Here is a 23,278-nt window from a genome sequence, read left to right as displayed (position 1 = left end):
ACTACACGCCCCCTCCCAGCATAGTCACGCCCCCCCGCGGCGGGCGCGGACTCGGTGCTTCCTTTGCGCATGCGCACGAGGGACACCCAGCAACTTCCGGCGCGGGAGGTGTCTACTTCCGGGACGCGGCCGGCAGCGGCCGGCCTGGCTGCCTCGCCATGTCCACGCTCTTCCCTTCGCTGCTGCCCCGCGTTACCGAGTCCCTGTGGTTCAACCTTGATCGGCCTTGCGTGGATGAGACCGAGCTGCAGCAGCAGGAGCAGCAGCACCAGGCCTGGGTGGGCCCGGGGGCGGTGTAGGGGCCCGGGACAGCGGGGTACCGGGGTTGGGTGGACTCTGGTGGCGGTGTAGGGGCCCGGGACAGCGGGGTACCGGGGTTGGGTGGACTCTGGTGGCGGTGTAGGGGCCGGGGACAGCGGGGTACCGGGGTTGGGTGGGCTCTGGTGGCGGTGTAGGGGTCCGGGACAGCGGGGTACCGGGGTTGGGTGGGCTCTGGTGGCGGTGTAGGGGCCCGGGACAGCGGGGTACCGGGGTTGGGTGGGCCCCGGGGGCGGTGTAGGGGCCCGGAACAGCGGGGTACCGGGTTTGGGTGGGCTCTGGTGGCGGTGTAGGGGCCCGGGACAGCGGGGTACCGGGGTTGGGTGGACTCTGGTGGCGGTGTAGGGGCCCGGGACAGCGGGGTACCGGGGTTGGGTGGGCTCTGCTGGCGGTGTAGGGGCCGGGACAGCGGGGTACCGGGTTGGGTGGACTCTGCTGGCGGTGTAGGGGGCCCGGGGACAGCGGGGTACCGGGGTTGGGGTGGGGCTCTGTGCGGTGTAGGGGCCGGGGACAGCGGGGTACCGGGGTTGGGTGGGCTCTGGTGGCGGTGTAGGGTCCGGGACAAGCGGGGGTACCGGGGTTGGGTGGCTCTGGTGGCGTGTAGGGGGCCCGGGACAGCGAGAGGGTACCGGGTTGGGTGGGCCCCGGGGGCGGTGTAGGGCGCCGGGACAGCGGGGTACCGGGTTTGGGTGGGCTCTGGTGGCGGTGTATGGGCCCGGGACAAGCGGGGTACCGGGGTTGGTGGACTCTGGTGGCGGTGTAGGGGGCCCGGGACAGCGGGGTACCGGGGTTGGGTGGCTCTGCTGGCGGTGTAGGGGCCCGGGACAGCGGGGGTACCGGGGTTGGGTGGACCTCTGTGGCGGTGTAGGGGCCCGGACAGCGGGGTACCGGGTTGGGTGGGCCCCGGGGGGGCGGTGTAGGGGCCCGGAACAGCGGGGTACCGGGTTGGGTGGGACTCTGGTGGCGGTGTAGGGTCCCGGGACAAGCGGGTACCGGGGTTGGGTGGACTCTGGTGGCGGTGTAGGGGCCCGGGACAGCGGGGTACCGGGGTTGGGTGGGCTCTGCTGGCGGTGTAGGGGCCCGGGACAGCGGGGTACCGGGGTTGGGTGGGCTCCGGTAGCGGTGTAGGGGCCGGGGTTGGGTGGGCTCTGGTGGCGGTGTAGGGGCCCGGGACAGCGGGGTACCGGGGTTGGGTGGACTCTGGTGGCGGTGTAGGGGCCCGGGACAGCGGGGTACCGGGGTTGGGTGGGCTCCGGTGGCGGTGTAGGGGCCGGGGGGCAGTGGGGTATCGGTGATGGCTTTGGGACCGGGGGCACCGGACCTGGCAGGGGTCCCGGGACCGGGGGCAGTGGCCTTGGAAAGGGCACCGAGGCTGGGGGGAGTTGGACACTGGTTGTGGAAGAGGTCCCACTGCCAGGGGTAGCTCGGGGAGAAGGCCTACTTAAAGAGCTGCTGCTTAAGCCCAGTCTCTAATTAATTAACCTCCCCTAATGATGGAAGGGGGAGGCCTGAGCCCAGTGCCCCCTGGGTTTGGTGCCAGGAGCCCAGGAGAAGCCTCTGGCTTTGGGGAGAGGAAAGCTCTCCTGGATCAAAACTGCACAGTAATTAGAGCCAGTTAGATAATGAGGGTAATTAATTAATTGGATTAATTAATTAAGCCCCCAGCACCCAGGAGAGCTGCTGAGTGCCTCAGGGTGAGAGGTGCAGGAGGGTTTTAATTAAGCTTTAATTAGCTGTGGGGATTGAGCAGCTTGGTGGAGCAGAGTCCTGGGATGGGTTGGAGAAGACCTTGAGGCTGATGGGAGTCCAAGCACCACTCCCCCATGGCCCTCAGCACCACAGATCCAGGGCTGGGGATTCCACCACTGCCCTGGGCACCCCTCAAGGGGCACCAATTGCTCCTCAGGGCCAAGCTCAACCTCCCCTGCCACAGCCTGAGGCCATCTCCTCTTGGCCCAGCCCTCAGGAGCAGCCCTTGAGCCCCAGCTGGCTGCAAGCTGCTCTCAGGGAGCTGCAGAGAGCCACAAGGTCTCCCCTCAGCCTCCTCTGCTGCAGCCTCAACCCCCCCAGCTCCCTCAGCTGCTCCTCACAACTTCTCCACAGCCTTCTCCTCCTTCCCCAGACCCCTCCCCAGCTTCCTTGCCCTGCTCTGGCCCTGCCCCAGCCCTCAAGGTCCTCCTGGCAGGGAGAGCCCAACCCTGCCCCCAGGCTTGCAGCTGTGGGCTCCCCAGTGCCCAGCCCAGGGGCACAATCCCTGCCCTGCTCCTGCTGCCCACACCATTGCTGCTCCAGCCCAGGCTGCTGCTGCCCTCCTTGCCCCCCTGGGCACCCCCTGGCTCCTCTCCAGCCTCTGCCACCAACCCCCCCAGGGCCGTTCCCACCCAGGCACTTCCCAGCTCCTCTGCCCCCTGCCTGGAGCCTCCCTGTGCCCCATGGGCATGTCCCAGCCCTTGCCCTTGGTGCCCTCATCCCATTGGCCTCCCCCATGGCTCCAGAGCCCTCTGGAGCTCCCTCCTGCCCCTCCAGCAGCTCAACTCCCACCCAGCTTGGTGCCTCCTGGCACCCTGGGGGCAGCAGGACTCCTCCAGCAGTTGGCACTGGGCACGGTCAGGGACTGCTGAGAGCCCTCCAGGGGCTGGGTTGGTGCTGGGGAAAGCCTTGCAGGGCCCTTGGGGTGGCCTTGGAGGTGTCCTCAGCCAACCTCTTCCTTCTCTTTCCTTCCCAAAGCTCCAGAGCATAGCAGAGAAGGACAACAACCTGGTGCCCATCGGGAAGCCAGCATCTGAGGTGGGTTTTGGGGGGTGGTCCTCAGCCTCCATCTCCCCCAGTGGGAGGTGACTTTTGGGGGGGGGGGGTGGTCCTCAGTTCCCCCTCCCCCAGTGGGAGGTGACTTGGTGGGGGGGGAGGGGTTGCTGGAGCTCCGTTGCCCGCAGCATTACGACGAGGAGGAGGAGGAGGACGATGAAGATGATGAGGACAGCGAGGAGGACTCTGAGGATGATGAGGACATGCAGGACATGGATGAGATGAACGACTACAATGAGTCCCCTGACGATGGGGAGATCAATGAGGTGAGGACCAGGGCTGCTCAGCCTCCTCTGCTGCAGCCTCAACCCCCCCAGCTCCCTCAGCTGCTCCTCACAACTTCTCCACAGCCTTCTCCTCCTTCCCCAGACCCCTCCCCAGCTTCCTTGCGCTGCTCTGGCCCTGCCCCAGCCCTCAAGCTCCTCCTGGCACTGAGGTGCAGGGCTGCAGCCACCACCCCCAGGGCCTTGGCACACCAACAACCCCCAGGCCTCAGCTGCTTCTGTTGCCTTCTTCCTCCTCCCAGGTGGACATGGAAGGGGCAGAGCAGGATCAGGACCAGTGGATGATCTGATTCTGCCAGGATCACAGCACAGCTGAGGCTGGGGGAGGGAGGAGGAGCAAGATCCTTCCCCCAGCACCCTGCTGGCAGCAGAGGTGGAGGTTTGGTGAAGCTTCTCCTGCCCTGGTAGGGCACAGAGGGAAGCTGGAGAAGTGGAGAGGTTGGCACTGGGCAGCACTGCAGACTTTTCTAATAAACTTCTGAGTTTTCAGGAAAAGAGCCCAAAATTAGGGGGTGGGAGGTGCAGAGCCTGGACCATGGAACCCCAGAGGGGTGGGAAGGGAGCTCTGGAGCCCACCCAGGCCAGGGGCACCCCCAGCAGCTTGCCCAGGGGCACCATGGCCAGGGGGAGGGCTTGGAAGCTCTCCACAGCCTCTCTGGGCAGCCTGCTCCAGGCCTCTCCAGCAGCCTCACCCCAAACAAGTTGCTCCTGCTGGCATCTCCTGGCTGCCCCTTGAGCCCTGGGCAGCACTCAGCAGATGCCAGCCCCAGGCTCTTGCCCCCCACAGCTCCTTGAGCTCTTGCTGAGCATTGCTCAGCTCCCCTCTGGGGCTGCTCTGCTGCAGCCTCAGCAGCCCCCAGGGCCCTCAGCTGCTCCTCACAACTTCTCCAGACCCTTCCCCACCTTTGTTGTCCTCCTCTGGCCCTCAGCCTCTCCCCAGTCTCCCCTGGACTCTCCCCAGCACTTCCCAGGCTCTGGCCTGGGCAGCCCAGCCCTGGCCCCAGCCCTGCAGCTGTGGCCTCCCCAGGGCAGGGCAGCAGAACCTCCCTGCCCCTGCTGCTGCCCACACTCTGCTCCATGCCCCCAAGGACACCTTTGGCCTCCCCCAGGGCACCTTGCTGGCTGCTGGGCACCTCCCTGTGCCCACCCCCAGCTCCTTCTCCTGGCAGCTGCTCCCCAGCAGCTCCCCCCTGGGCTGTGCTGCTGCAGGAGGTTGTCCCTGCCCAGGGGCAGGACCCTACCCTTGCCCTGCTTGGCCTGCAGGAGCTTCTCACCCTGGCCAGGCCTGGCACTCCCTTGTGGGCTGCCAGCAGGCTGGCTGAAGGTGCCCTCCATGCCCTCCTTCCTCTGACCAAGCCAGGACTCAGGGGTGGTCTCCCCACACCCCAGCTCTCCTCTGCCCTCCCTCTCCTCAATCCCCACCACAAACCACAGCAGCCTCCAGTCTCCTTCCACAGCCATGTTTGGGGCTGGGTGCCCTGCTCCGGGGGCTGGGGGGCTCTGGGGCTGGGTGCCCTGCCCAGGGGCTGGGTGTCTCCGGGGCTGGGTGCCCTGCCCGGGGGCAGTAGCTCAGGGGCTGGGTGGCTCCGGGGCTGGGTGTCCTGCCCGGGGGCAGTAGCTCAGGGGCTGGGTGGCTCCGGGGCTGGGTGCCCTGCCCGGGGGCAGTAGCTCAGGGGCTGGGTGGCTCCGGGGCTGGGTGTCCTGCCTAGGGGCTGGGTGGCTCCGGGGCTGGGTGTCCTGCCCGGGGGCAGTAGCTCAGGGGCTGGGTGGCTCCGGGGCTGGGTGCCCTGCCCGGGGGCAGTAGCTCAGGGGCTGGGTGGCTCCGGGGCTGGGTGTCCTGCCTAGGGGCTGGGTGGCTCAGGGGCTGGGTGCCCTGCCCGCGGGCAGTGGCTCAGGGGCTGGGTGGCTCCGGGGCTGGGTGCCCTGCCCGCGGGCAGTGGCTCAGGGGCTGGGTGGCTCTGGGGCTGGGTGCCCTGCCCGCGGGCAGTGGCTCAGGGGCTGGGTGGCTCCGGGGCTGGGTGCCCTGCCCACGGGCAGTGGCTCAGGGGCTGGGTGCCCTGCCCAGGGGCTGGGGGGCTCTGGGGCTGGGTGCCCTGCCCAGGGGCTGGGGGGCTCAGGGGCTGGGTGCCCTGCCCGCGGGCAGTGGCTCAGGGGCTGGGTGGCTCCGGGGCTGGGTGCCCTGCCCGGGGGCAGTGGCTCAGGGGCTGGGTGGCTCGGGGGCTGGGTGCCCTGCCCGCGGGCCGTGGCTCAAGGGCTGGGTGGCTCCGGGGCTGGGTGCCCTGCCCGCGGGCAGTGGCTCAGGGGCTGGGTGGCTCGGGGGCTGGGTGCCCTGCCCGGGGGCAGTGGCTCAGGGGCTGGGTGGCTCAGGGGCTGGGTGCCCTGCCCGCAGGCAGTGGCCCAGGGGCTGGGTGGCTCCGGGGCTGGGTGCCCTGCCCGGGGGCAGTGGCTCAGGGGCTGGGTGTCTCCGGGGCTGGGTGCCGTGCCCGCAGGCAGTGGCCCAGGGGCTGGGTGGCTCCGGGGCTGGGTGCCCTGCCCGCGGGCAGTGGCTCAGGGGCTGGGTGGCTTGGGGGCTGGGTGCCCTGCCCAGGGGCTGGGTGGCTCCGGGGCTGGGTGCCCTGCCCGGGGGCTGTGGCTCAGGGGCTGGGTGGCTCCGGGGCTGGGTGCCCTGCCCGCGGGCAGTGGCTCAGGGGCTGGGTGGCTCAGGGGCTGGGTGCCCTGCCCGGGGGCAGTGGCTCAGGGGCTGGGTGGCTCAGGGGCTGGGTGCCCTGCCCGCGGGCAGTGGCTCAGGGGCTGGGTGGCTCAGGGGCTGGGTGCCCTGCCCGCGGGCAGTGGCTCAGGGGCTGGGTGTCTCCGGGGCTGGGTGCCCTGCCCGCGGGCAGTGGCTCAGGGGCTGGGTGTCTCCGGGGCTGGGTGCCCTGCCCAGGGGCTGGGTGGCTTGGGGGCTGGGTGCCCTGCCCAGGGGCTGGGTGGCTCCGGGGCTGGGTGCCCTGCCCGGGGGCTGTGGCTCAGGGGCTGGGTGTCTCCGGGGCTGGGTGCCGTGCCCGCGGGCCGTGGCTCAGGGGGCGCCAAGGTAGCAGAGCTCTGCGATGCCGTCGGGGATGGCATCGAAGTACTCGAGGCTGGCCCTGTGCACCCTGCAGCGGTACCTGCCGCAGCTCTTGGCGTACTGCAGGAAGTGAGGGGCCCCGGGGAAGAGGACGTTGTCGGCCAGGATGGTGGCCCCCGGGGCCAGCATCTGGAGGCTCTCCAGCAGCTGCAGGTCCCGCAGGTAGCAGCTCTTCCAGTGGTCCATGAAGACGAAGTCCAGCTGCTGCAGGCCCTGCCTCTGCCTCAGCTTGGGGATCACCTCCTCCGAGGGCCCCACCAGCAGCTCCACCTGCGGGGGGAACCCACCTCGCAGCTGGCCACAGGGGGGCGCTGCGGGGCAGGGGGCTGCTGTCCCGTGCCCTTCCCACCCTCTCCCGTCCCATCGTGCGCCCTCCCCGGTGCCCCTGCTCACCCTCTGCTCGTCGATGCCAGCCAGCCTCAGGACCTTCTCTGCCACGGCCGCGTGCTGGGGGTTCAGCTCCACGCTGTAGAGCCTGGCACCGGGGGGCATGCCCTGTGCCAGCAGCACGGTGGCATAGCCGCAGTAGGTGCCCAGCTCCAGCAGCCTCAGCGGCGCCCTCTCTGCCAGCAGCCTCTCCACGATGCGACCTGCGCCGGACGGAGGCCACCTCAGTGCCCTGCAGGTGCCCAGCAGAGGCTGGCACCCACCTGGTGCCCCCCCGCCCCCCCAGCTTGGGGCAAGGAGAAGTGCCATGGCCCTGCCAGCCATGCCGTGGCCACAGCAGTGGTGCCACAGCCATGCTAGTGGTGCCATGACCACAACAATGGTGCCAGGGCAGTGCTGATGGTGCCATGGCCACAGCAATGGTGCTACAGTTGTGCCAGTGGTGCCCATGCCAACGGTGCTCCATTTACACCAGTGGAGCTCCAACTCCACTGACAATGCCCCAACTATGCCAGGCACTCTAGTGCCATACCCCCAGCACCATGCCCCTGATAATGCCCCAACTGTGCCAGGCATCCCAGGGCCATGCCACCATGCCATCTGCATTGGTGATATTCCAAGTACCATGTCCATGCCAACAATGCTGTATCTCCACTGGCCGTGCCCCAACTCCACTGGTGGTGCCTCAACCATGCCAGGCATCCCATGAGCCATACCCCAGCACCATGCCCATGCCAAGGATGCTCCATCTCCACTGGTGATGCCCCAACCATACCAGGTACCCCAGGGGCCATACCCCAACCCTATGCCAACGATGCTCAAGCTACCCTGGCACTACCCCAACTCCACCAATGGTGCCCCAACCATGCCAAGCATCCCAGGGCCATGCCACCATGCCCATGCCATCTGCACTGGTGATGCCCCAACCATGCCAGGTGTTCCAGGTACCGTGCCCTTGCTAACCACTCTCCATCTCCACTGGCAGTGCCCCAACCACACTGGCACTGCCCCAGCTCTACTGACGATGCCCCAACCATGCCAGGCACTCCGGGGGCCATACCCCCAGCACCATGCCCATGCCCAACGATGCTTAAGCTACTCTGGCACTGCCCCAACTCCACTGACGATGCCCCAGCCGTGCCAGGCATCCCGTGCCCATCACCCTCCTTCCCTCCCCTTCTTCCCCCAGCTAGCCACCAGGCGGGGGAGGGAGTGTGGGGGGCGGGGGGTTGGTGGTCTCCGAAGGCTGACCCTTGACCGGCCCCACGCAGCTGAGGTGCTCCCGGCGCTGGCACCAGAGGTCGAAGGTGCGCAGGATGTGGCGGGGGTCGCCGGGCACGGCGTGTGCCAGCAGGAACTGGAATGCCCGCTGCTCCCGGGGCACCCGGCTCAGGCGGTCCCGCAGCCAGCCCAGCGCCACCCCCCACAGCAGCAGCAGCAGGTGGTGGCGGTAGCGCAGCAGGAGGGTGAGGAGGAAGGGGAGGAAGGCCAAGGCGAGGGCGGCGGACACCATGCCTGGGGAGATAAGGGGGCGGGGGGGCAGGAGGAGAGGGAGGAGGAGGAGGGCTTGGGGGATGGGGGAGAGGGGGATTGGAGTTGGGGAAGGGGGGATTGGTACCGGGGATGGGGGCTTGGGGATAGGGAGGGGGGATTGGGATTGGGGAAGGGGCTTGATATGGGGGCTGGGGTCTTGGCTCTGGGGCTGGGTAATTGATATTGGGGCTGGGGGCTTGGTACTGGGGCTGGGGAATTGATATTGGGGCTGGGGGCTTGGTACTGGGGCTGGGTAATTGATATTGGGGCTGGGGGCTTGGTACTGGGGCTGGGGAATTGATATTGGGGCTGGGGGCTTGGTACTGGGACTGGGGAACTGATATTGGGGCTGGGGGCTTGTGGATGGGGAGGGAGAATTAGGGCTGGGGAGGGAGGATTTGAATCAGGGAAGGGGGATTGGAGTTTGGGGAAGGGGAGGGGGCTTGATACTGGGGCTGGGGAATTGATATTGGGGCTGGGGGCTTGGGAGTAGGGAGGGGAGATTTGGGATGGGGAAGGGGGTGTGGGGATGGGAAGAAGGCTTGGAATTGGAGAGGGGGGATTGGGGCTGGGGAGGGGGCTTGGTACAGGGGCTGGGAGCTTGGGGATAAAGAAGGGAGCTTGGAATTGGGGAAGGGGGATTGGGACTCGAACTGGGAGTGGGGATTTGGGATGGGGAGGGGGCTTGCTACTGGGACTAGAGTCCTGCCACTGGGACTGGGGGCTTGGTACTGGGGCTGGGGGCTTGATCCTGGGGCTGAGGTCTTAATACTAGGGCTGGGGTCCTCATAATGGGATTGAGGTCCTGATACTGGATCTGGGGTCTTGGCACTGGGGCTGGGGACTTGATATTGAGGCTGGGGGCTTAGTACTGGGATGAAGGCTTGGGGAAGGAGGCTTTGTATTGGGCTGGGGGCTTGGTGCTGGGGCCGAGGTCTTAATACTGGGGCTGGGGTCCTCTCACTGGGGCTGGGGTCGTGTCCCCGGTGCGCTGGCACTGGGTGGTGCCAGGGTGGTGCTCCCTGACTGCTGTCCTCCAGCCCCGCCCGGAGCTGCTGTCCTGCGGGGGTCTGGGGGCTCCGGGGGTCCCTGGGGGGGGAGCAGGGGGAGTGGGGCGGCACTTACCTGAGCGCAGGCTGCGGGCAGCAGGAGCCGGCGGCGGAGCCTCCGGGGACGACTCAGCTACCGATACCGGCACCGCCGCGGGCACCGGCTCCGGTTACCGGCGAGGGAGAGGGAGAGGTTCCTGCACCGGCTCCGGTTACCTGCATGGGAGGGGGACAGGGTCCAGCACCGGCTCCGGTTACCGGCAAGAGAGGGGGACGAGGTCCTGTACCGGCTCCGGTTACCGGCATGGGAGGGGACAGGGTCCTGTACCGGCTCCGGTTACCGGCATGGGAGGGGGAAAGGGTCCTGCACTGGCTCCAGTTACCTGCATGGCAGGGGACAGGGTCCCGTACCGGCTCCGGGCACGGGAGGGGACAGGGTCCCGTACCGGCTCCGGGCATGGCAAGGGACAGGGTCCCGTACCGGCTCCGGGCATGGCAGGGGACAGGGTCCCGTACCGGCTCCGGGCATGGCAGGGGACAGGGTCCCGTACCGGCTCCGGGCATGGCAGGGGACAGGGTCCCGTACCGGCTCCGGACATGGCAGGGGACAGGGTCCCGTCCCGGTTCCGGGCATGGCAGGGGACAGGGTCCTGTGCCGGCTCCGGGCATGGCAGGGGACAGGGTCCCGTACCGGCTCCGGGCATGGCAGGGGACAGGGTCCCGTACCGGCTCCGGGCATGGCAGGGGACAGGGTCCTGTGCCGGCTCCGGGCATGGCAGGGGACAGGGTCCTGTGCCGGCTCCGTGCATAGGAGGGGACGGGGTCCAGTACCTGGGAAGCACCGGGGAGCACTGGGAGCAGTAGGGAGCTCTGGGGAGCACTGGGGTGCACTGGGAACACTGGGGAGGACTGGAAGCAGAGGGAGAACTGGGAAGCACTAGGAGCACTGTGGAGTAGTGGGAGCACTGAGCAGCATTGGGGAGCACTACGAAGCACTGGGGTGCACTGGGAAGCGCTGGGGGGGACTGGGAAGCACAGAGAGCGCTGGGAAGCATTGGAAGCACTGGGGAGCAGCACCGGGCGGTTATTTGCGGGCACCGTCGCCAGGCGGCGCTCGCCGCAGCGTCCTCCCCCTCCCCCTCCTGCTACTCCGCCTCCCTCCACGTGACCACCGCCGCTGCACGCGCGCGCACCGCCTCCAGCCGCGTGACGCGGTCCCCCCCCTCCTCTCCCCTCAACCCCCGCGCGCCACCCTCCCCCTCCACATGACGACGCCCCCCGCGCGCGCGCGCTCCCGCGAGCGGCTCCTTCCCCCTCCCTCCGCTCCCTTCTTTCCGCCTTTCTGAGCGCTGATTGGCTCCTCCTCACGTGACCGCGGCCCTTTAAACCCATTGGCTTTCCCTGCCTGCCGCACCGCCCCACGTGACGCGATGGCAGGTCACGAGGAGGCTCCGCCCCGTCCCCCGTCACGTGACCGGGGCGGCCGGGCCCCTAGCGGACACCGCAGCCGCGCCCGGCCCGGTCCGGCCCTGCTGCGCCTCGCCATGGGCTGCTGCTACAGCAGCGAGGCTGAGGCCTCCGACCAGGTGCCACCCCCGAGACAGCCGCAGCAGGGCCGGCGAGGGGCAGTCCCGGGGGGCTGGGGGCTTGTCCCTGTCACGGCGGGGGAGGGGGTGGACCGTACCCGGGGGGTGGGGAAGGGGAAGAGGAGAGGGAGGACTGTACCGGGGGGGGGGGAGGGGGAGGGGGTGAGGAGGAGGAGGAGAAGGGCGAGCGACCGTACCGGGGACGGGGTGGGATCTTACCGGGGGGGCGGGGAGACCCCACCGCGAGCTGTTCTCTGGCTGCCCAGGACTCGCTGCTTTAATGTTGGGGGTCGACACTTCTCCCGGCGCCTCCGGGGGTCTCCCCTGGCGTTGTCTGGCCCGAGTCGGGGGTCGGTGTCCGGGGGGAGGCGGAGCGGTGGGGTGGTGTGTCGGTGTCCCGGGGAGAGGCGGGGGGGTCGGGGTCGGTGTCCATCCCGGGAACTGTGACCCCTTCCCCGGGGGCTTCGGGAATGCTTTCTGCACCGTGACAGCAGCCACGCTGCTCTCTCCCAACCTGGCCCTGGGGGTCTGTGCTACCTCCTTGCTCCCCCCGGTGTCCCGGGCTGTGTTTTTGGGGGGACTCTGCAGCCCGTGCCCCCTGCACACCGGTGCTGGAGCGGTGCCATCCTTCCCTCCTCGGACAGCGCTGGGGAAGGGGAGGGGGCGGGGGGCTGTGGCTTGTCCCACCGTAAATCGACCCGGCGCGGGGTAGCGGGGGGTGGGGGGGAGGGAGGGGCAGCTCCTTCCTCCCCGCGGATCCCCCCTACCCCCGGGGGGGGCGCTGAGCTTCCTCTCTGCTTGCCCCCAGGAGGAAGAGACCAAACGGCTGCTGGAGCCGGCTGCCAGCCCTCCCAGCAAGGCGCTGAACGGCGCCGAGCAGAGCTACCACAACCTGCCCTCGGCTCGCACGGACGAGCAGGCGATGCTCTCCTCCATCCTCGCCAAAACCGCCATGTGAGACCCTCCCCCCACCCCGCCCCGGGACTCCCGGGGTGGTCCCAGGGGCTTCCGGGGCCGTGGACAGGTTGCAGCCACGGGCTGAGGACAAGGGGATGAGGTGGAGCCAGGCTTAAGGGCTGGGAGCTGCTCTTGGGGCACAACAATGTTGTGGGCAGCAGGGCTCCAGCCACCCCTTCCCCCCAAAAGTCACCTTCTAAAACCCACCTCAGATGCTGGCACCCCAAGGGCCCTGCAAGGCTTCCCCAGCACCAACCCAGCCCCTGGAGGGCTCTCGGCAGTCCCTGACCGTGGCCAGTGCCAACTGCTGGAGTCCTGCTGCCCTCAGGGTGCCAGGTGGCACCAAGCTGGGTGGGAGCTGAGCTGCTGGAGGGGCAGGAAGGAGCTCCAGAGGGGTCTGGAGCCATGGGGGAGGGCAATGGGATGAGGGCACCAAGGGCAAGGGCTGGGACATGCCCATGGGGCACAGCAAGGCCAGGAAGGCTCCAGGCTGGGGGCAGAGAGACTGGGAAGTGCCTGGGGGGGCTGGTGGCAGAGGCTGGAGAGGAGCCAGGGGGTGCCCAGGGGGGCAAGGAGGGTAGCAGCAGCCTGGGCTGGAGCAGCAATGGTGTGGGCAGCAGGAGCAGGGCAGGGATTGTGCCCCTGGGCTGGGCACTGGGGAGCCCACAGCTGCAAGCCTGGGGGCAGGGTTGGGCTCTCCCTGCCAGGAGGACCTTGAGGGCTGGGGCAGGGCCAGAGCAGGGCAAGGAAGCTGGGGAGGGGTCTGGGGAAGGAGGAGAAGGCTGTGGAGAAGTTGTGAGGAGCAGCTGAGGGAGCTGGGGGGGTTGAGGCTGCAGCAGAGGAGGCTGAGGGGAGACCTTGTGGCTCTCTGCAGCTCCCTGAGAGCAGCTTGCAGCCAGCTGGGGCTCAAGGGCTGCTCCTGAGGGCTGGGCCAAGAGGAGATGGCCTCAGGTTGTGGCAGGGGAGGTTGAGCTTGGCTCTGAGGAGCAATTGGTGCCCCTTGAGGGGTGCCCAGGCCTGTGGCAGGCTGCCCAGGGCAGTGGTGGAGTGCCCATGGCTGGAGGGGTTGGGAAGCTGTGGTGCTGAGGGCCGTGGGGGGGTGGTGCTGGGGCAGTCCCTGGCTGGCCTCCAGGCTCTCTCCCAAGCCTTCCCTGCTGTCTCCTCAGCAACATCATCGATGTGTCAGCAGCAGACTCCCAGGGCATGGAGCAGCACGAGTACATGGACAGAGCTCGGCAGTACAGGTGGGGCCCTGCAGCTCCATCCGGGGCTGCAACCTTCCTGATTTGTCTTGCTCTTGGGTGGGAGGGAGCCAGAGGTCCTCTGCACCCCCCTCCTGGCCTGCTTGGGTGGGAGGGAGCCAGAGGTCCTCTGCACCCCCCTCCTGGCCTGCTTGGGTGGGAGGGAGCCAGAGGTCCTCTGCACCCCCCTCCTGGCCTGCTTGGGTGGGAGGGAGCCAGAGGTCCTCTGCACCCCCCTCCTGGCCTGCTTGGGTGGGAGGGAGCCAGAGGTCCTCTGCACCCCCCTCCTGGCCTGCTTGGGTGGGAGGGAGCCAGAGGTCCTCTGCACCCCCCTCCTGGCCTGCTTGGGGGGCTCTGAAGGCGGCTCTGGTGGTGGAGGGCTGGATGCTCCCTCAGCTTCCTGCCTCTGGGAATGAGGAGGGGCTGGGTGGGGGTGCCTGGAGGGGTCTCTTCTTGTCCTGTTGGCCCTTGGGTGGTGGCATAGGAGGAGTGAGAGCCTCATTTCCAGTGTCCCAGGGCTGGGACCCCAGCCCTAGTATCAAGATTCCAGTTCCCTGGTGTTGGGACCCCAGCCCCCTAGTATCAGGACCTATCAAGCCCCCAGGACCCCAGACCCAGTATCAAGCCCCCAGTACCCCAGTGGTGGGATTCCAGTATCAAGCCCCCAGACCCAGTATCAATCCCTCAGTACCCCAGTGGTGGGACCCCAGTATCAATCCCTCAGTACCCCAGTGGTGGGACCCCAGTATCAATCCCTCAGTACCCCAGTGGTGGGACCCCAGTATCAAGCCCCCAGACCCTCAGTGCTTGGCATCTCAGTATCAGAACCACAACCGGTGGCGCTGGGCCCCCGGTGCCAGGACCCCCCTGAAGTGGCAGTGCCAGGCCCCAGCCACGGTGCCAGCCGGGCTGTGGCCCTTGTCCTCTGCTCAGCACCCGCCTGGCCATGCTCAGCACCACCCTGACGCACTGGAAGAAGCTTCCCCTGCTGCCATCTCTCACCAGCCAGCCCCACCAAGTCCTGGCCAGCGACCCTGTGCCCTTCGCAGACCTCCAGCAGGTGAGGGAGGCCTTGGGGGGGCAGATGGGACGTGGGGAGGGGGCTCCAGCTGAGGTTCCTCGACCCTCAGCATCACAGGTGGCATCTTGGGTGCTTGGAGTTGGGACAGCTCCTGGGTTTGGCCTCAGGGTGTGCCAGGGGAGGTTGAGCTTGGCCCTGAGGAGCAATTGGTGCCCCTTGAGGGGTGCCCAGGCCTGTGGCAGGCTGCCCAGGGCAGTGGTGGAGTCCCCATGGCTGGAGGGGTTGGGAAGCTGTGGAGCTGTGGTGCTGAGGGCCGTGGGGTGGTGGTGCCCTGGGGCTTCCTGGCTGGGTCTTGAAGAACCAAATCCCATGAGAGACTGCAGAGGGGGTGCCAGCAGTGTCCCTGCCATGCCCCTGAGGTTGGCAGTGCCCTCCAGGCTCCCTGAAGGCAGCAGTGTCTCCCCAGGCTGGCAGTGTCCCCAAGGAGCCTTTTGTCCCCTTCCTCAGGTACCCCTGAGGCTGGCAGTGTCCCCAAGGAGCCTCTTGTCACCCTGCTGAGGCCATCAGTGTCCCCCTCTCCCCAGGCTCCCTGAGGCCAGGAGTGTCCCCAAGGAACCTCTTGTGTGTGTCCCCTCCCAAAGCCCCCTGAAGGTGGCGGTGTCCCCCTGAGGCCCCCTGCAGCCAGCAGTGTCCCCCAAGGAGCCTCTTGTCCCCCAAAGTCCTCTGCAGCCAGCAGTGTCCCCCAAGGAGCCTCTTGTGCCCCAAAGTCCTCTGCAGCCAGCAGTGTCCCCAAGGAGCCTCTTGTCCCCCAAAGTCCTCTGCAGCCAGCAGTGTCCCCCAAGGAGCCTCTCGTCCCCCAAAGTCCTCTGCAGCCAGCAGTGTCCCCCAAGGAGCCTCTTGTCCCCCAAAGTCCTCTGCAGCCAGCAGTGTCCCCCAAGGAGCCTCTTGTCCCCCAAAGTCCTCTGCAGCCAGCAGTGTCCCCCAAGGAGCCTCTTGTCCCCCAAAGTCCTCTGCAGCCAGCAGTGTCCCCCAAGGAGCCTCTTGTCCCCCAAAGTCCTCTGCAGCCAGCAGTGTCCCCCAAGGAGCCTCTTGTCCCCCAAAGTCCTCTGCAGCCAGCAGTGTCCCCCAAGGAGCCTCTTCCAAAGTCCTCTGCAGCCAGCAGTGTCCCCCAAGGAGCCTCTTGTCCCCCAAAGTCCTCTGCAGCCAGCAGTGTCCCCAAGGAGCCTCTTGTCCCCCAAAGTCCTCTGCAGCCAGCAGTGTCCCCCAAGGAGCCTCTTGTCCACCAAAGTCCTCTGCAGCCAGCAGTGTCCCCCAAGGAGCCTCTTGTGCCCCAAAGTCCTCTGCAGCCAGCAGTGTCCCCAAGGAGCCTCTTGTCCCCCAAAGTCCTCTGCAGCCAGCAGTGTCCCCAAGGAGCCTCTTGTCCCCCAAAGTCCTCTGCAGCCAGCAGTGTCCCCCAAGGAGCCTCTTGTCCCCCAAAGTCCTCTGCAGCCAGCAGTGTCCCCCAAGGAGCCTCTTGTCCCCCAAAGTCCTCTGCAGCCAGCAGTGTCCCCCAAGGAGCCTCTTGTCCCCCAAAGTCCTCTGCAGCCAGCAGTGTCCCCCAAGGAGCCTCTTGTCCCCCAAAGTCCTCTGCAGCCAGCAGTGTCCCCAAGGAGCCTCTTGTCCCCCAAAGTCCTGTGCAGCCAGCAGTGTCCCCCAAGGAGCCTCTTGTCCCCCAAAGTCCTCTGCAGCCAGCAGTGTCCCCAAGGAGCCTCTTGTCCCCCAAAGTCCTCTGCAGCCAGCAGTGTCCCCAAGGAGCCTCTTGTCCTGTGCCTCCCCCTCAGGCCCCCTGAGGCCATCTGAAGCCATCAGTGCCCCCCAGGAGGCTCTTGTCCCCCGCAGGTGTCCCGGATAGCTGCCTATGCCTTCAGTGCTCTCTCCCAGATCCGAGTCGACGCCAAAGAAGAACTGGTTGTACAGTTTGGCATCCCCTGAGCCCCCCCAGACCTGCAGCTGCAGCACCTTGGGGGTCCTCTGGGCGGGGGGGGGGGGGGCTTTGGGGCTTTTTTTGGGGGGGGGGGCTTTATTTTGGGTGGCTTTGGGGTTTTCTGGGTGGGGGGGCAGGGGAGGTCTTGGGGTTGGTTTGTTGGTGGTCTTTAGTCCTCCTCTCACAGAGCTTGGACAGACTCCACCCCAGTGCCCTGCTCATCATTTTGGGGGGGGGGGGGCCCTCTGAGCATGGACACACACCACCCCAGTTCCCTCCCCATCATTTTGAGGGGGCCCCAACAACTTGGACAGACTCCACCCCAGTTCCTTCCTCATCATTTTTGGGGGGGCCCAAACAACTTAGACCTCACCCCAGTTCCCTCCTCATTGCTCTGGGCTGGCACTGTTTGCCAAGACACCAAGAGGAGGAGGGGAGGTATTTTTTGGGGGGTGGGTGGGGGGTGCTGGCTTCTGTACCCCAACCCTGTCACACACACCCCACCCCCACCCCAGTCCCTCCAGGTCATTTTTCCCTCTTGAAACCTTTCTTTTGTTGGTTTTTAATGATTCTTTTTGGCCACAGTAGATAAAAACCACCTTCAGCCAGTGCTTGTCTCCTTTGGCCTCTGGGGGAAGAGGGGGATCCCCAAAGTCATCCCTGGAGCCCTCCTACTCATTTCCCAGCTGCTTAGTGGGACTTACTGGGACCTCTTGCTCCTGCTGAAGGCTTCTACAGGCTCGGCAGAGTCTGTTCTGACTTGAGAGTGGCCTCCCCCCAGGGTACCTGGAGCCTTCTTTTTCCTGTGCAGCCCCCTCCCCATCAGCAGTTTTGGGGATCCCATGGGGCTGGGGGGAGTTATGGTCCCTGCTGGATAGAGCTGATGGGGCAGAAAGAGAAGTTGAAGAGTGGGGAGTGAAGAGGGAATGCTCCCTGCTCCCTCTCTTACATCCCTCCCAACCCTCCCCTCCCCCAGTTGTCCTCCCCACAGCCTGGCCCTCCCTTTAGGGGAACCTCTCTCCCCAGAACCCCTCCAGCAGCCCCGCTGTGACCACCCCAAGGCCTTTTTTGTGCCCCCCATCCCAAGTTGGAGCTGGGGGGGGGCTGAACTTTGCCCCCTCCTGCACCCCCCCATGGCCCCACTCTCGTTTCTTTGCCCCCATGGAGGTCAACCACCCCTGGGTTCCAACCCCAAGCTCCCCTGGGATCCCCACGCCTATCCCTTTGCCCCCAGGTGACACCCCTCCCCTTAACCCTCCCTGTAACACCCACACCCGCTACGGGAGCCCCCTCCGTGGCCCCACGCGTGTCCCTTGCTCCTCCTCTCGCCAGTCTCCCTGCTCTATCCCCCACCCGGAGTTGGGGGGCTTGAGGCCTACACCCCTGTGAACCACTCGAGCCCCTTCTGGGACCCGCAGCCCCACGCGTGTCCCTTTACCCCTAGCGGCTTCCCCTTCCCCAGCCCCCCCTCCGTCTCTCCGGGCCTCCTGCCCCGACTCACCGCAGGGCTCCACGCGTGTCCCGGTAACTTTGACAGGCCCCTCTCTGAACCCCGCCTCTGCCCCCGCCCGGCCCCGCCTCTGCCCGGCCCTCCGCCGCCGCCCCGGCGACCACCTCCCGGCGTGCCCCGCGGCTCTCGCGAGAGCTGCGGCCCCAGCGCGCAGGGGCCGCTGGGATTCGCAGTCCTGTTCCGGTCACCTGACGGCGCCCGGCCAATGGGGAGGCGGCGGGGGCGGGCGCTGCCGTTTGAATCGCGGCGGCGGCGGCCCCGGTAACGGTAAGGGGAGGGCCCAGGCACCGGGGAGGGCTCGGGGGCAAGTGGGGAGGGCTCGGGGATAGCGCGGCTGAAGGCAGCAGTGGGCCCTGGCGTTCCTCGGCCTACCGTAGGGGCCTGGGCCTAGGCCTCGAGTGTGGGGAGGCGGGGGACGGGGGCTGGGTCCGTCCTCGGTGCCACCGTTTCGGGGTAACCGTGGCCGGGGGTCTGTCTGCGGGGGGGGTGTCGGTGAGGCTAAGCGTTCTCCCACGCTGCCCTCGGAGGAGCCCCCAAGTTCTGCCATGGGTTGACAGCCCCACACCAGACACCCACGGGGGACTCTCCGGGCCCGGTACTGAATCAGATCCAAGACCTTGTCCCGGTACCGGACCGGCAGCCGGCTGGGTGCGTTGCCGGGGAAAGGCCTGTGCGTGCCGCGGCTACCTTCCGGCCGCCACCGCGGCTCAGCCTGCTGGGGTCACCTCCCTCTGGCCCGCTTCCGTGTGCCCAACCGGCCGCTCCTCATCCCCGCGGCGTTCCTCGGATCCGGTAGGATAATCCGCGGGGAGCTCCGGTCCCGCTCCGTTTATCACTCACGGCAGGCCCAAGCTTCCAGGTGCCACGCCGGGACCGCGCACCTCACTCCTTTCACTGCTGAGCTTCCACCTCTGTCCCCTTCTCCGCCGTGAGCGCCGTGCCCGGGGGACACCCCCGAGCCTCCGCGGGCTGCCCAGCAGCTCCTCCGGGGGTTGGCTCCCGAGGGGCTTCGCTGCCTCCTCAGCAGGCAGCTGGGGTGGGGGGAGGGTCCCTGATCGCAGTCAGGACTCTGCCAGTTTCCCCTGCCCACAGCGGGTAGGGGTCCTGCAGCCGCTCGGGGTCATCGGCTTGGCTCCGCTCCCCGCCGGCGAGAGGGAATTTCGGGGCTGCGGTTCCGGTTGGCTTAACGGGAGGCAGACGAACGGGCGCTGAGCTCCCCCCCATGGGTTCCCCCCCCAAGCCCTGCTAGGGTCAGAAGCAGGTCTGCGCCAGCCCCTCCGTGCCCCAGGCTGTTTGCTGGGAGTGACAGCAGCCAGCGCCGCTCTCTCTTTGCCGTCCTCCGTTCCTCCCCCTCTCGGCGGCAGCTTCCCCGTGGCTGTGCCGCGGTCCCTTTAACGTGACGCGGGGCTGGGGGGTGGCCCGGAGCCAGGAAAGGGAAGGCGGGAGAGGGGGGGGGTGGAAGGGGGAGGGAGAGGAGGCGGCGAGGGGGGGGGGAGAGGGAGGGGAAAAGGGAAACCATCTCCTGCCAACCCCAAGCGAGGCAAACCCAACAACTTTTCTTTTGTGCGTTGGGCCTGCGGCTTCCAACCTCCCCCATCCCTACCCCCCTCCCCCAATTCCCCTCAACCCTTTCCCCCCCGAAATTCCCTTGCCCCCCACCCCCCCCCATCCCCGACCCCCTCCGGCTGCCGGCCTCCCCCTTCTCTCCCCCCCCCCCCCCCCCCCCCTTTTGCATGGCGGATTAAAGCTGGCTGCGCGCTCCCGGTAAGGCTCCCGACAAAGCTTTTACTCCTTCTGCCTTGTTCGCTTCCAGCAGGGCTCGGGAGGAAGAGGAAGGGGTAGGGGGCAGGCAAAACTCTGCTTTCCATCCCTAGCAACATCTTCCCCCCCCCCCCGCCTCAAAAATCCTTACCCCTAGAGCCCCAGATCCCAGCGGGAAGCTCAACTCAGCTTCGCCAACATCCGGGAGCTGCGGGGTGGCGGTGGCGGCCGGGACACCCCCGCAGCCTTCCTCCCCCGCCTTGTTTCTTCGGGGAGCGGGTCCAGGGGTCTCCCCCGCTTGCCTGGGGGATTCTTTTTTGGAAGGCTTTTGAGTTTCCCTCCCTCTCCAGGATAGTTTTTCTCCCCCCCGGGGTGGGGGGGGGGGTCGGTCACCGATGCGTCCCTATGGCAGGTTGCGTAACGTCGTGTTTTGACCCGCAGCGGGCGGCTGGAGGGGGGGGTTGGAAAGCAGCCAGGGGACAATTTTCCATCAGAGTTTGCCCCCTCGGGTTGTCCCCCGTCCCCCCCCCCCCCGGTTTGCCCCTCTGGATCTTTCCCAGCTCCTCTGCATCCCGGGAATGTGGTTGGAAAACCTTTCCTGTCCCCTCCGTGCTGGATAACGTCGCGTTTGGACCCGCAGCGGGCGGCTGGAGGTGGGGGGGGGGTGGAAAGCAGCGAGGGGACAATATTCCACTTGGGGTTGTCCCCTCGGGTTGTCACCCCCCTGATTTGTCATCTGGAGCCTCCCCAGCTCCTCTGCATCCCGGGAGTGTGGTTGGGAAACCCTTCCTGGTCCCTCCGTGCTGGACAACGTCATGTTTTGAGCCGGAGCGGGCAGCTGTGGCGGGGGTTTGGGGAGGGTTGGAAAGCAGGGAGGGGACAGTTTTCCACCTGGGGTTGCCCCCCCCTCCCTCTCCCCCCCTGCTTTATCCCTCTGGATCCTCCCCAGCTCCTCTGCATCCCGGGAATGTGGTTAGAAAAGCCTTCCTGGTCCCTCTGTGCTGGATAGCGTCGTGTTTGGATCTGGAGCGTGTGGCTGTGGTGGGGTTGATGGGTGCTTGGAGGGGGGGTTGGAAAGCGGGGAGGGGACAATTTTCCACCTGGGGTTGTCCCCAAGGGTTGTCCCCATCCTGGTTTGTCCCTCTGGATCCTCCCCAGCTCCTCTGCATCCCAGGAATGTGATTGGAAAAGCCTTCCTGGTCCCTCTGTGCTGGATAACGTTGTGTTTGGACCCAGAGAGTGTGGCTGTGGTGGGGTTGATGGTTGCTTGAGGAGGGGTTGGAAAGCAGGGAGGGGACAATTTTCCACCTGGGGTTGTCCCCAAGGGTTGTCCCTATCCTGGTTTGTCCCTCTGGATCCTCCCCAGCTCCTCTGCATCCCAGGAATGTGATTGGAAAAGCCTTCCTGGTCCCTCTGTGCTGGATAACGTCGTGTTTGGACCCGGAGTGTGTGGCTGTGGTGTTTTGACCTGGATTGGGTGCTTGGGGGGGTGTCAGAAAGCAGGGAGGGGACAATTTTCCACCTGGGGTTGTCCCCACGGGTTGTCACCCCCCTGGTTTATCCCACTGGATCCTCCCCAGCTCCTCTGCATCCCGGGAATGTGGTTGGCAAACCCCTTCCTGGCCCTGCTGTCGCTGCGCCGAATCCTTCCTCCTCCCCACCTCCAGCCTCTTCCCATCTCTGAAGGCAGTGGGGCAGCACTGGGCAGCTCTTGCCCATCCCAGTTGCTTACTGGGCACCAGTACAGCCCCAGAGCCAGCTTGGCAGCCTGGCACCTTCCACAGATTTTCTTTTCCCCTTCAGGGAAGTGGAAGAGGAGAGGTCCTGGCCAGGCTGTGCTGCAGCCTTGGGCACCCAAGAGGCTTTTTGTGCCGCTGCCAAACTTGGTTTGGAGCCAAACTGATTGGGAGAAGCCTTCCCAGTTTGGCCTCCTGGAGGTGGCAGGAGCCCTGGGTCTGCTCCTGGGGATGGCTGCAGATCGTGGGCAGAGCAGGGCTCAAGTTGCCAGGAGCTGAACTTCCCCCTCCCCCCCCCCCCCTTCTCTTCCTCTTTCTCCCTCTCACCCAGGTGATTTTTGGCCCTGGTTGGTTCCTGCCTCTCCCCAGTTCTCCCAGGGTGGTTCTGGGGACAGGCAGTGAGGAGGCAAAGGTCACTCTGGAGGGGACCTGGCAGTGCTGGGGACAGCAGAGTAGCTTGGCCCTGCCTGGTAAAGCCTTGCGGGGGGGTGTGGGTTCCTCTTCTCTGTCCCTGGCCACTGGTGGTTGTGCTTAGCACTGGTGGCAGCTGGCACTGCTCCAGTGGCTTGGGCACCACCTCCTTGGCTGGGCTCCTTTGCAGGCTCCTTGCAGCTCCCCACAACAGGCTTCTGACTTGGGGGGACAGAGAGCTCATCCCCTCCTCCAAGAATCCCAGCAGCCAAGGCTGGTGGCATTTGGGAGCCCCAACTCCCATCCTGCCAGTCTGGGGGTTGCCCCTGGCTGATCCACCCCCGTGCCAAGCTCTGCCAGCTGGTGGTCTCCCAGCAGGCTCTCAGCAGGAACCAGTTGGGGCTGCCCAGTTTGGGTGCTTGGTTACCATTGCTCCCAGTTTCCCCTTGGCACTGGTTGGGGGGGGGTGTTGGAGGGGGGAATCTCTTGCCCATCCCATGGGACCACCATGGCAGCCCTGGGCATGATGGGTTTTGGTCCTTGGAGCCCTTCTCTTAAGCTGCTGCTGGTGGTGCCACCACCAATCCCAGTTCTCCCACCACTCCTAGGTGCCAGCCCTGCCCTAGGTGCCAGCAGTCTGTCTACTGGGTGCCCAAATCAGGGCTCTTTTGCCCTCCAGCCTGTGCCAGACAGCTAAACCCCCTGGAGAAGAAGCCCTTGGGCCATTCCTGGTGACCCCCAGCAGGGCAAGATCCTCAGTGGTGCCATCACTGACAGCACTTGATGGCACATTGCCCTCCTCCTTGGGCTGGGGGGAGCTGAAACCAAGCTTGGCCAAGGGCTCTGCTGGCCCTGCAAGGTCTTCAAAGGACCTTCAGAGAAGTTTGGGGCTGAGGAGGAGGTGCTGAGGAACCTCAGCAGATGTTGACCCTTCAGCCTTCATCCTGACTCCCAAGGGTGGTGGTTGGGGTGGTTCCAGTGTTGAGAAGCAGGATCCTGGGTGCTCCTCAGCAGCACAGGAAGGGTAGATCCTGCCTGGCTGGACATCTAAGAGGTGTAATTAATGTAATTAAGGCTTGGCCTTAATTGGGTTTTGTTCTCCTCCCCCTCTTGTTGACCTCTCCAGGTCCGGGCAGCCTCACCCCCACGATGCCTCTCCACGGCGCCAGGGCCTCTGCTCTCCTCGCTTGGGTAAAGCCTCTTTGTCCTCCTCCTCCTCCACCACAGTTTGCTCCTCCTTGGGGATCTTCTGCTCCAGGAGGTGCCACCAGCACCTTGGGCATGGGCAAAGGGGGAGGGGCTGGTGGTTGGGACAGGTTTATGGAGTCATCAGGGCTAGTTTGGGGCTTTGTTTTGCTCATCCTTCCTCTCGAGCCACCAGAGATGGTGGAGCAGCTCAGGATGGAGAAAGAAAGGAGCTGGAGCTGAGCCTAGAGCAGGGTTGGGAAGCAGACAGGAGAGGGGAGCAGGGTTGGGAAGCAGACAGGAGAAGGGAGCAGGGTTGGGAAGCAGACAGGAGAGGGGAGCAGGGTTGGGAAGCAGACAGGAGAGGGGAGCAGGGTTGGGAAGCAGACAGGAGAAGGGAGCAGGGTTGGGAAGCAGACAGGAGA

The 23,278-nt window shown here is 66.5% G+C and overlaps 4 protein-coding genes across 4 annotated transcripts in view; 3 read left to right on the top strand and 1 right to left on the bottom strand.

The window, feature by feature from the left end:
* The first annotated feature begins 110 nt into the window (after nt 1-110).
* On the top strand, nt 111-3,860 carry ANAPC15 (anaphase promoting complex subunit 15). Its single transcript, XM_054164916.1, has 4 exons — nt 111-278; nt 3,046-3,105; nt 3,252-3,389; nt 3,650-3,860. Exons 1-4 carry the CDS (start codon nt 159-161, stop codon nt 3,695-3,697), a joined length of 366 nt encoding a protein of 121 aa, XP_054020891.1. The 5' UTR covers nt 111-158; the 3' UTR covers nt 3,698-3,860.
* A 2,602-nt stretch (nt 3,861-6,462) lies between these two features.
* Nucleotides 6,463-9,642, bottom strand: LOC128897480 (transmembrane O-methyltransferase homolog). Its single transcript, XM_054164858.1, has 4 exons — nt 9,559-9,642; nt 8,152-8,415; nt 6,907-7,103; nt 6,463-6,783 (listed from the first exon to the last, which is right to left on the bottom strand). Exons 2-4 carry the CDS (start codon nt 8,411-8,413, stop codon nt 6,463-6,465), a joined length of 780 nt encoding a protein of 259 aa, XP_054020833.1. The 5' UTR covers nt 8,414-8,415; nt 9,559-9,642.
* Nucleotides 9,643-10,932: 1,290 nt separating this feature from the next.
* On the top strand, nt 10,933-16,300 carry LAMTOR1 (late endosomal/lysosomal adaptor, MAPK and MTOR activator 1). Its single transcript, XM_054164915.1, has 5 exons — nt 10,933-11,068; nt 11,877-12,022; nt 13,192-13,269; nt 14,200-14,326; nt 16,166-16,300. The coding sequence occupies exons 1-5, from the start codon at nt 11,027-11,029 to the stop codon at nt 16,256-16,258; spliced, it is 486 nt and encodes a 161-aa protein (XP_054020890.1). The 5' UTR covers nt 10,933-11,026; the 3' UTR covers nt 16,259-16,300.
* A 3,174-nt stretch (nt 16,301-19,474) lies between these two features.
* The window catches only part of NUMA1 (nuclear mitotic apparatus protein 1), a 28,979-nt gene continuing 25,175 nt past the window's right edge, over nt 19,475-23,278 (top strand). The window contains exons 1-2 of the mRNA XM_054164917.1: nt 19,475-19,524; nt 22,795-22,859. Coding sequence (XP_054020892.1) covers nt 22,818-22,859 — 42 coding nt within the window. The 5' untranslated portion in view covers nt 19,475-19,524; nt 22,795-22,817. The remainder of the gene's footprint in view (nt 19,525-22,794; nt 22,860-23,278) is intronic.

Source organism: Dryobates pubescens, chromosome 10, assembly GCF_014839835.1.
Source record: "Dryobates pubescens isolate bDryPub1 chromosome 10, bDryPub1.pri, whole genome shotgun sequence".
Classification (NCBI taxonomy): domain Eukaryota; kingdom Metazoa; phylum Chordata; class Aves; order Piciformes; family Picidae; genus Dryobates; species Dryobates pubescens.
This window is presented reverse-complemented; position numbering and strand designations above follow the sequence as displayed.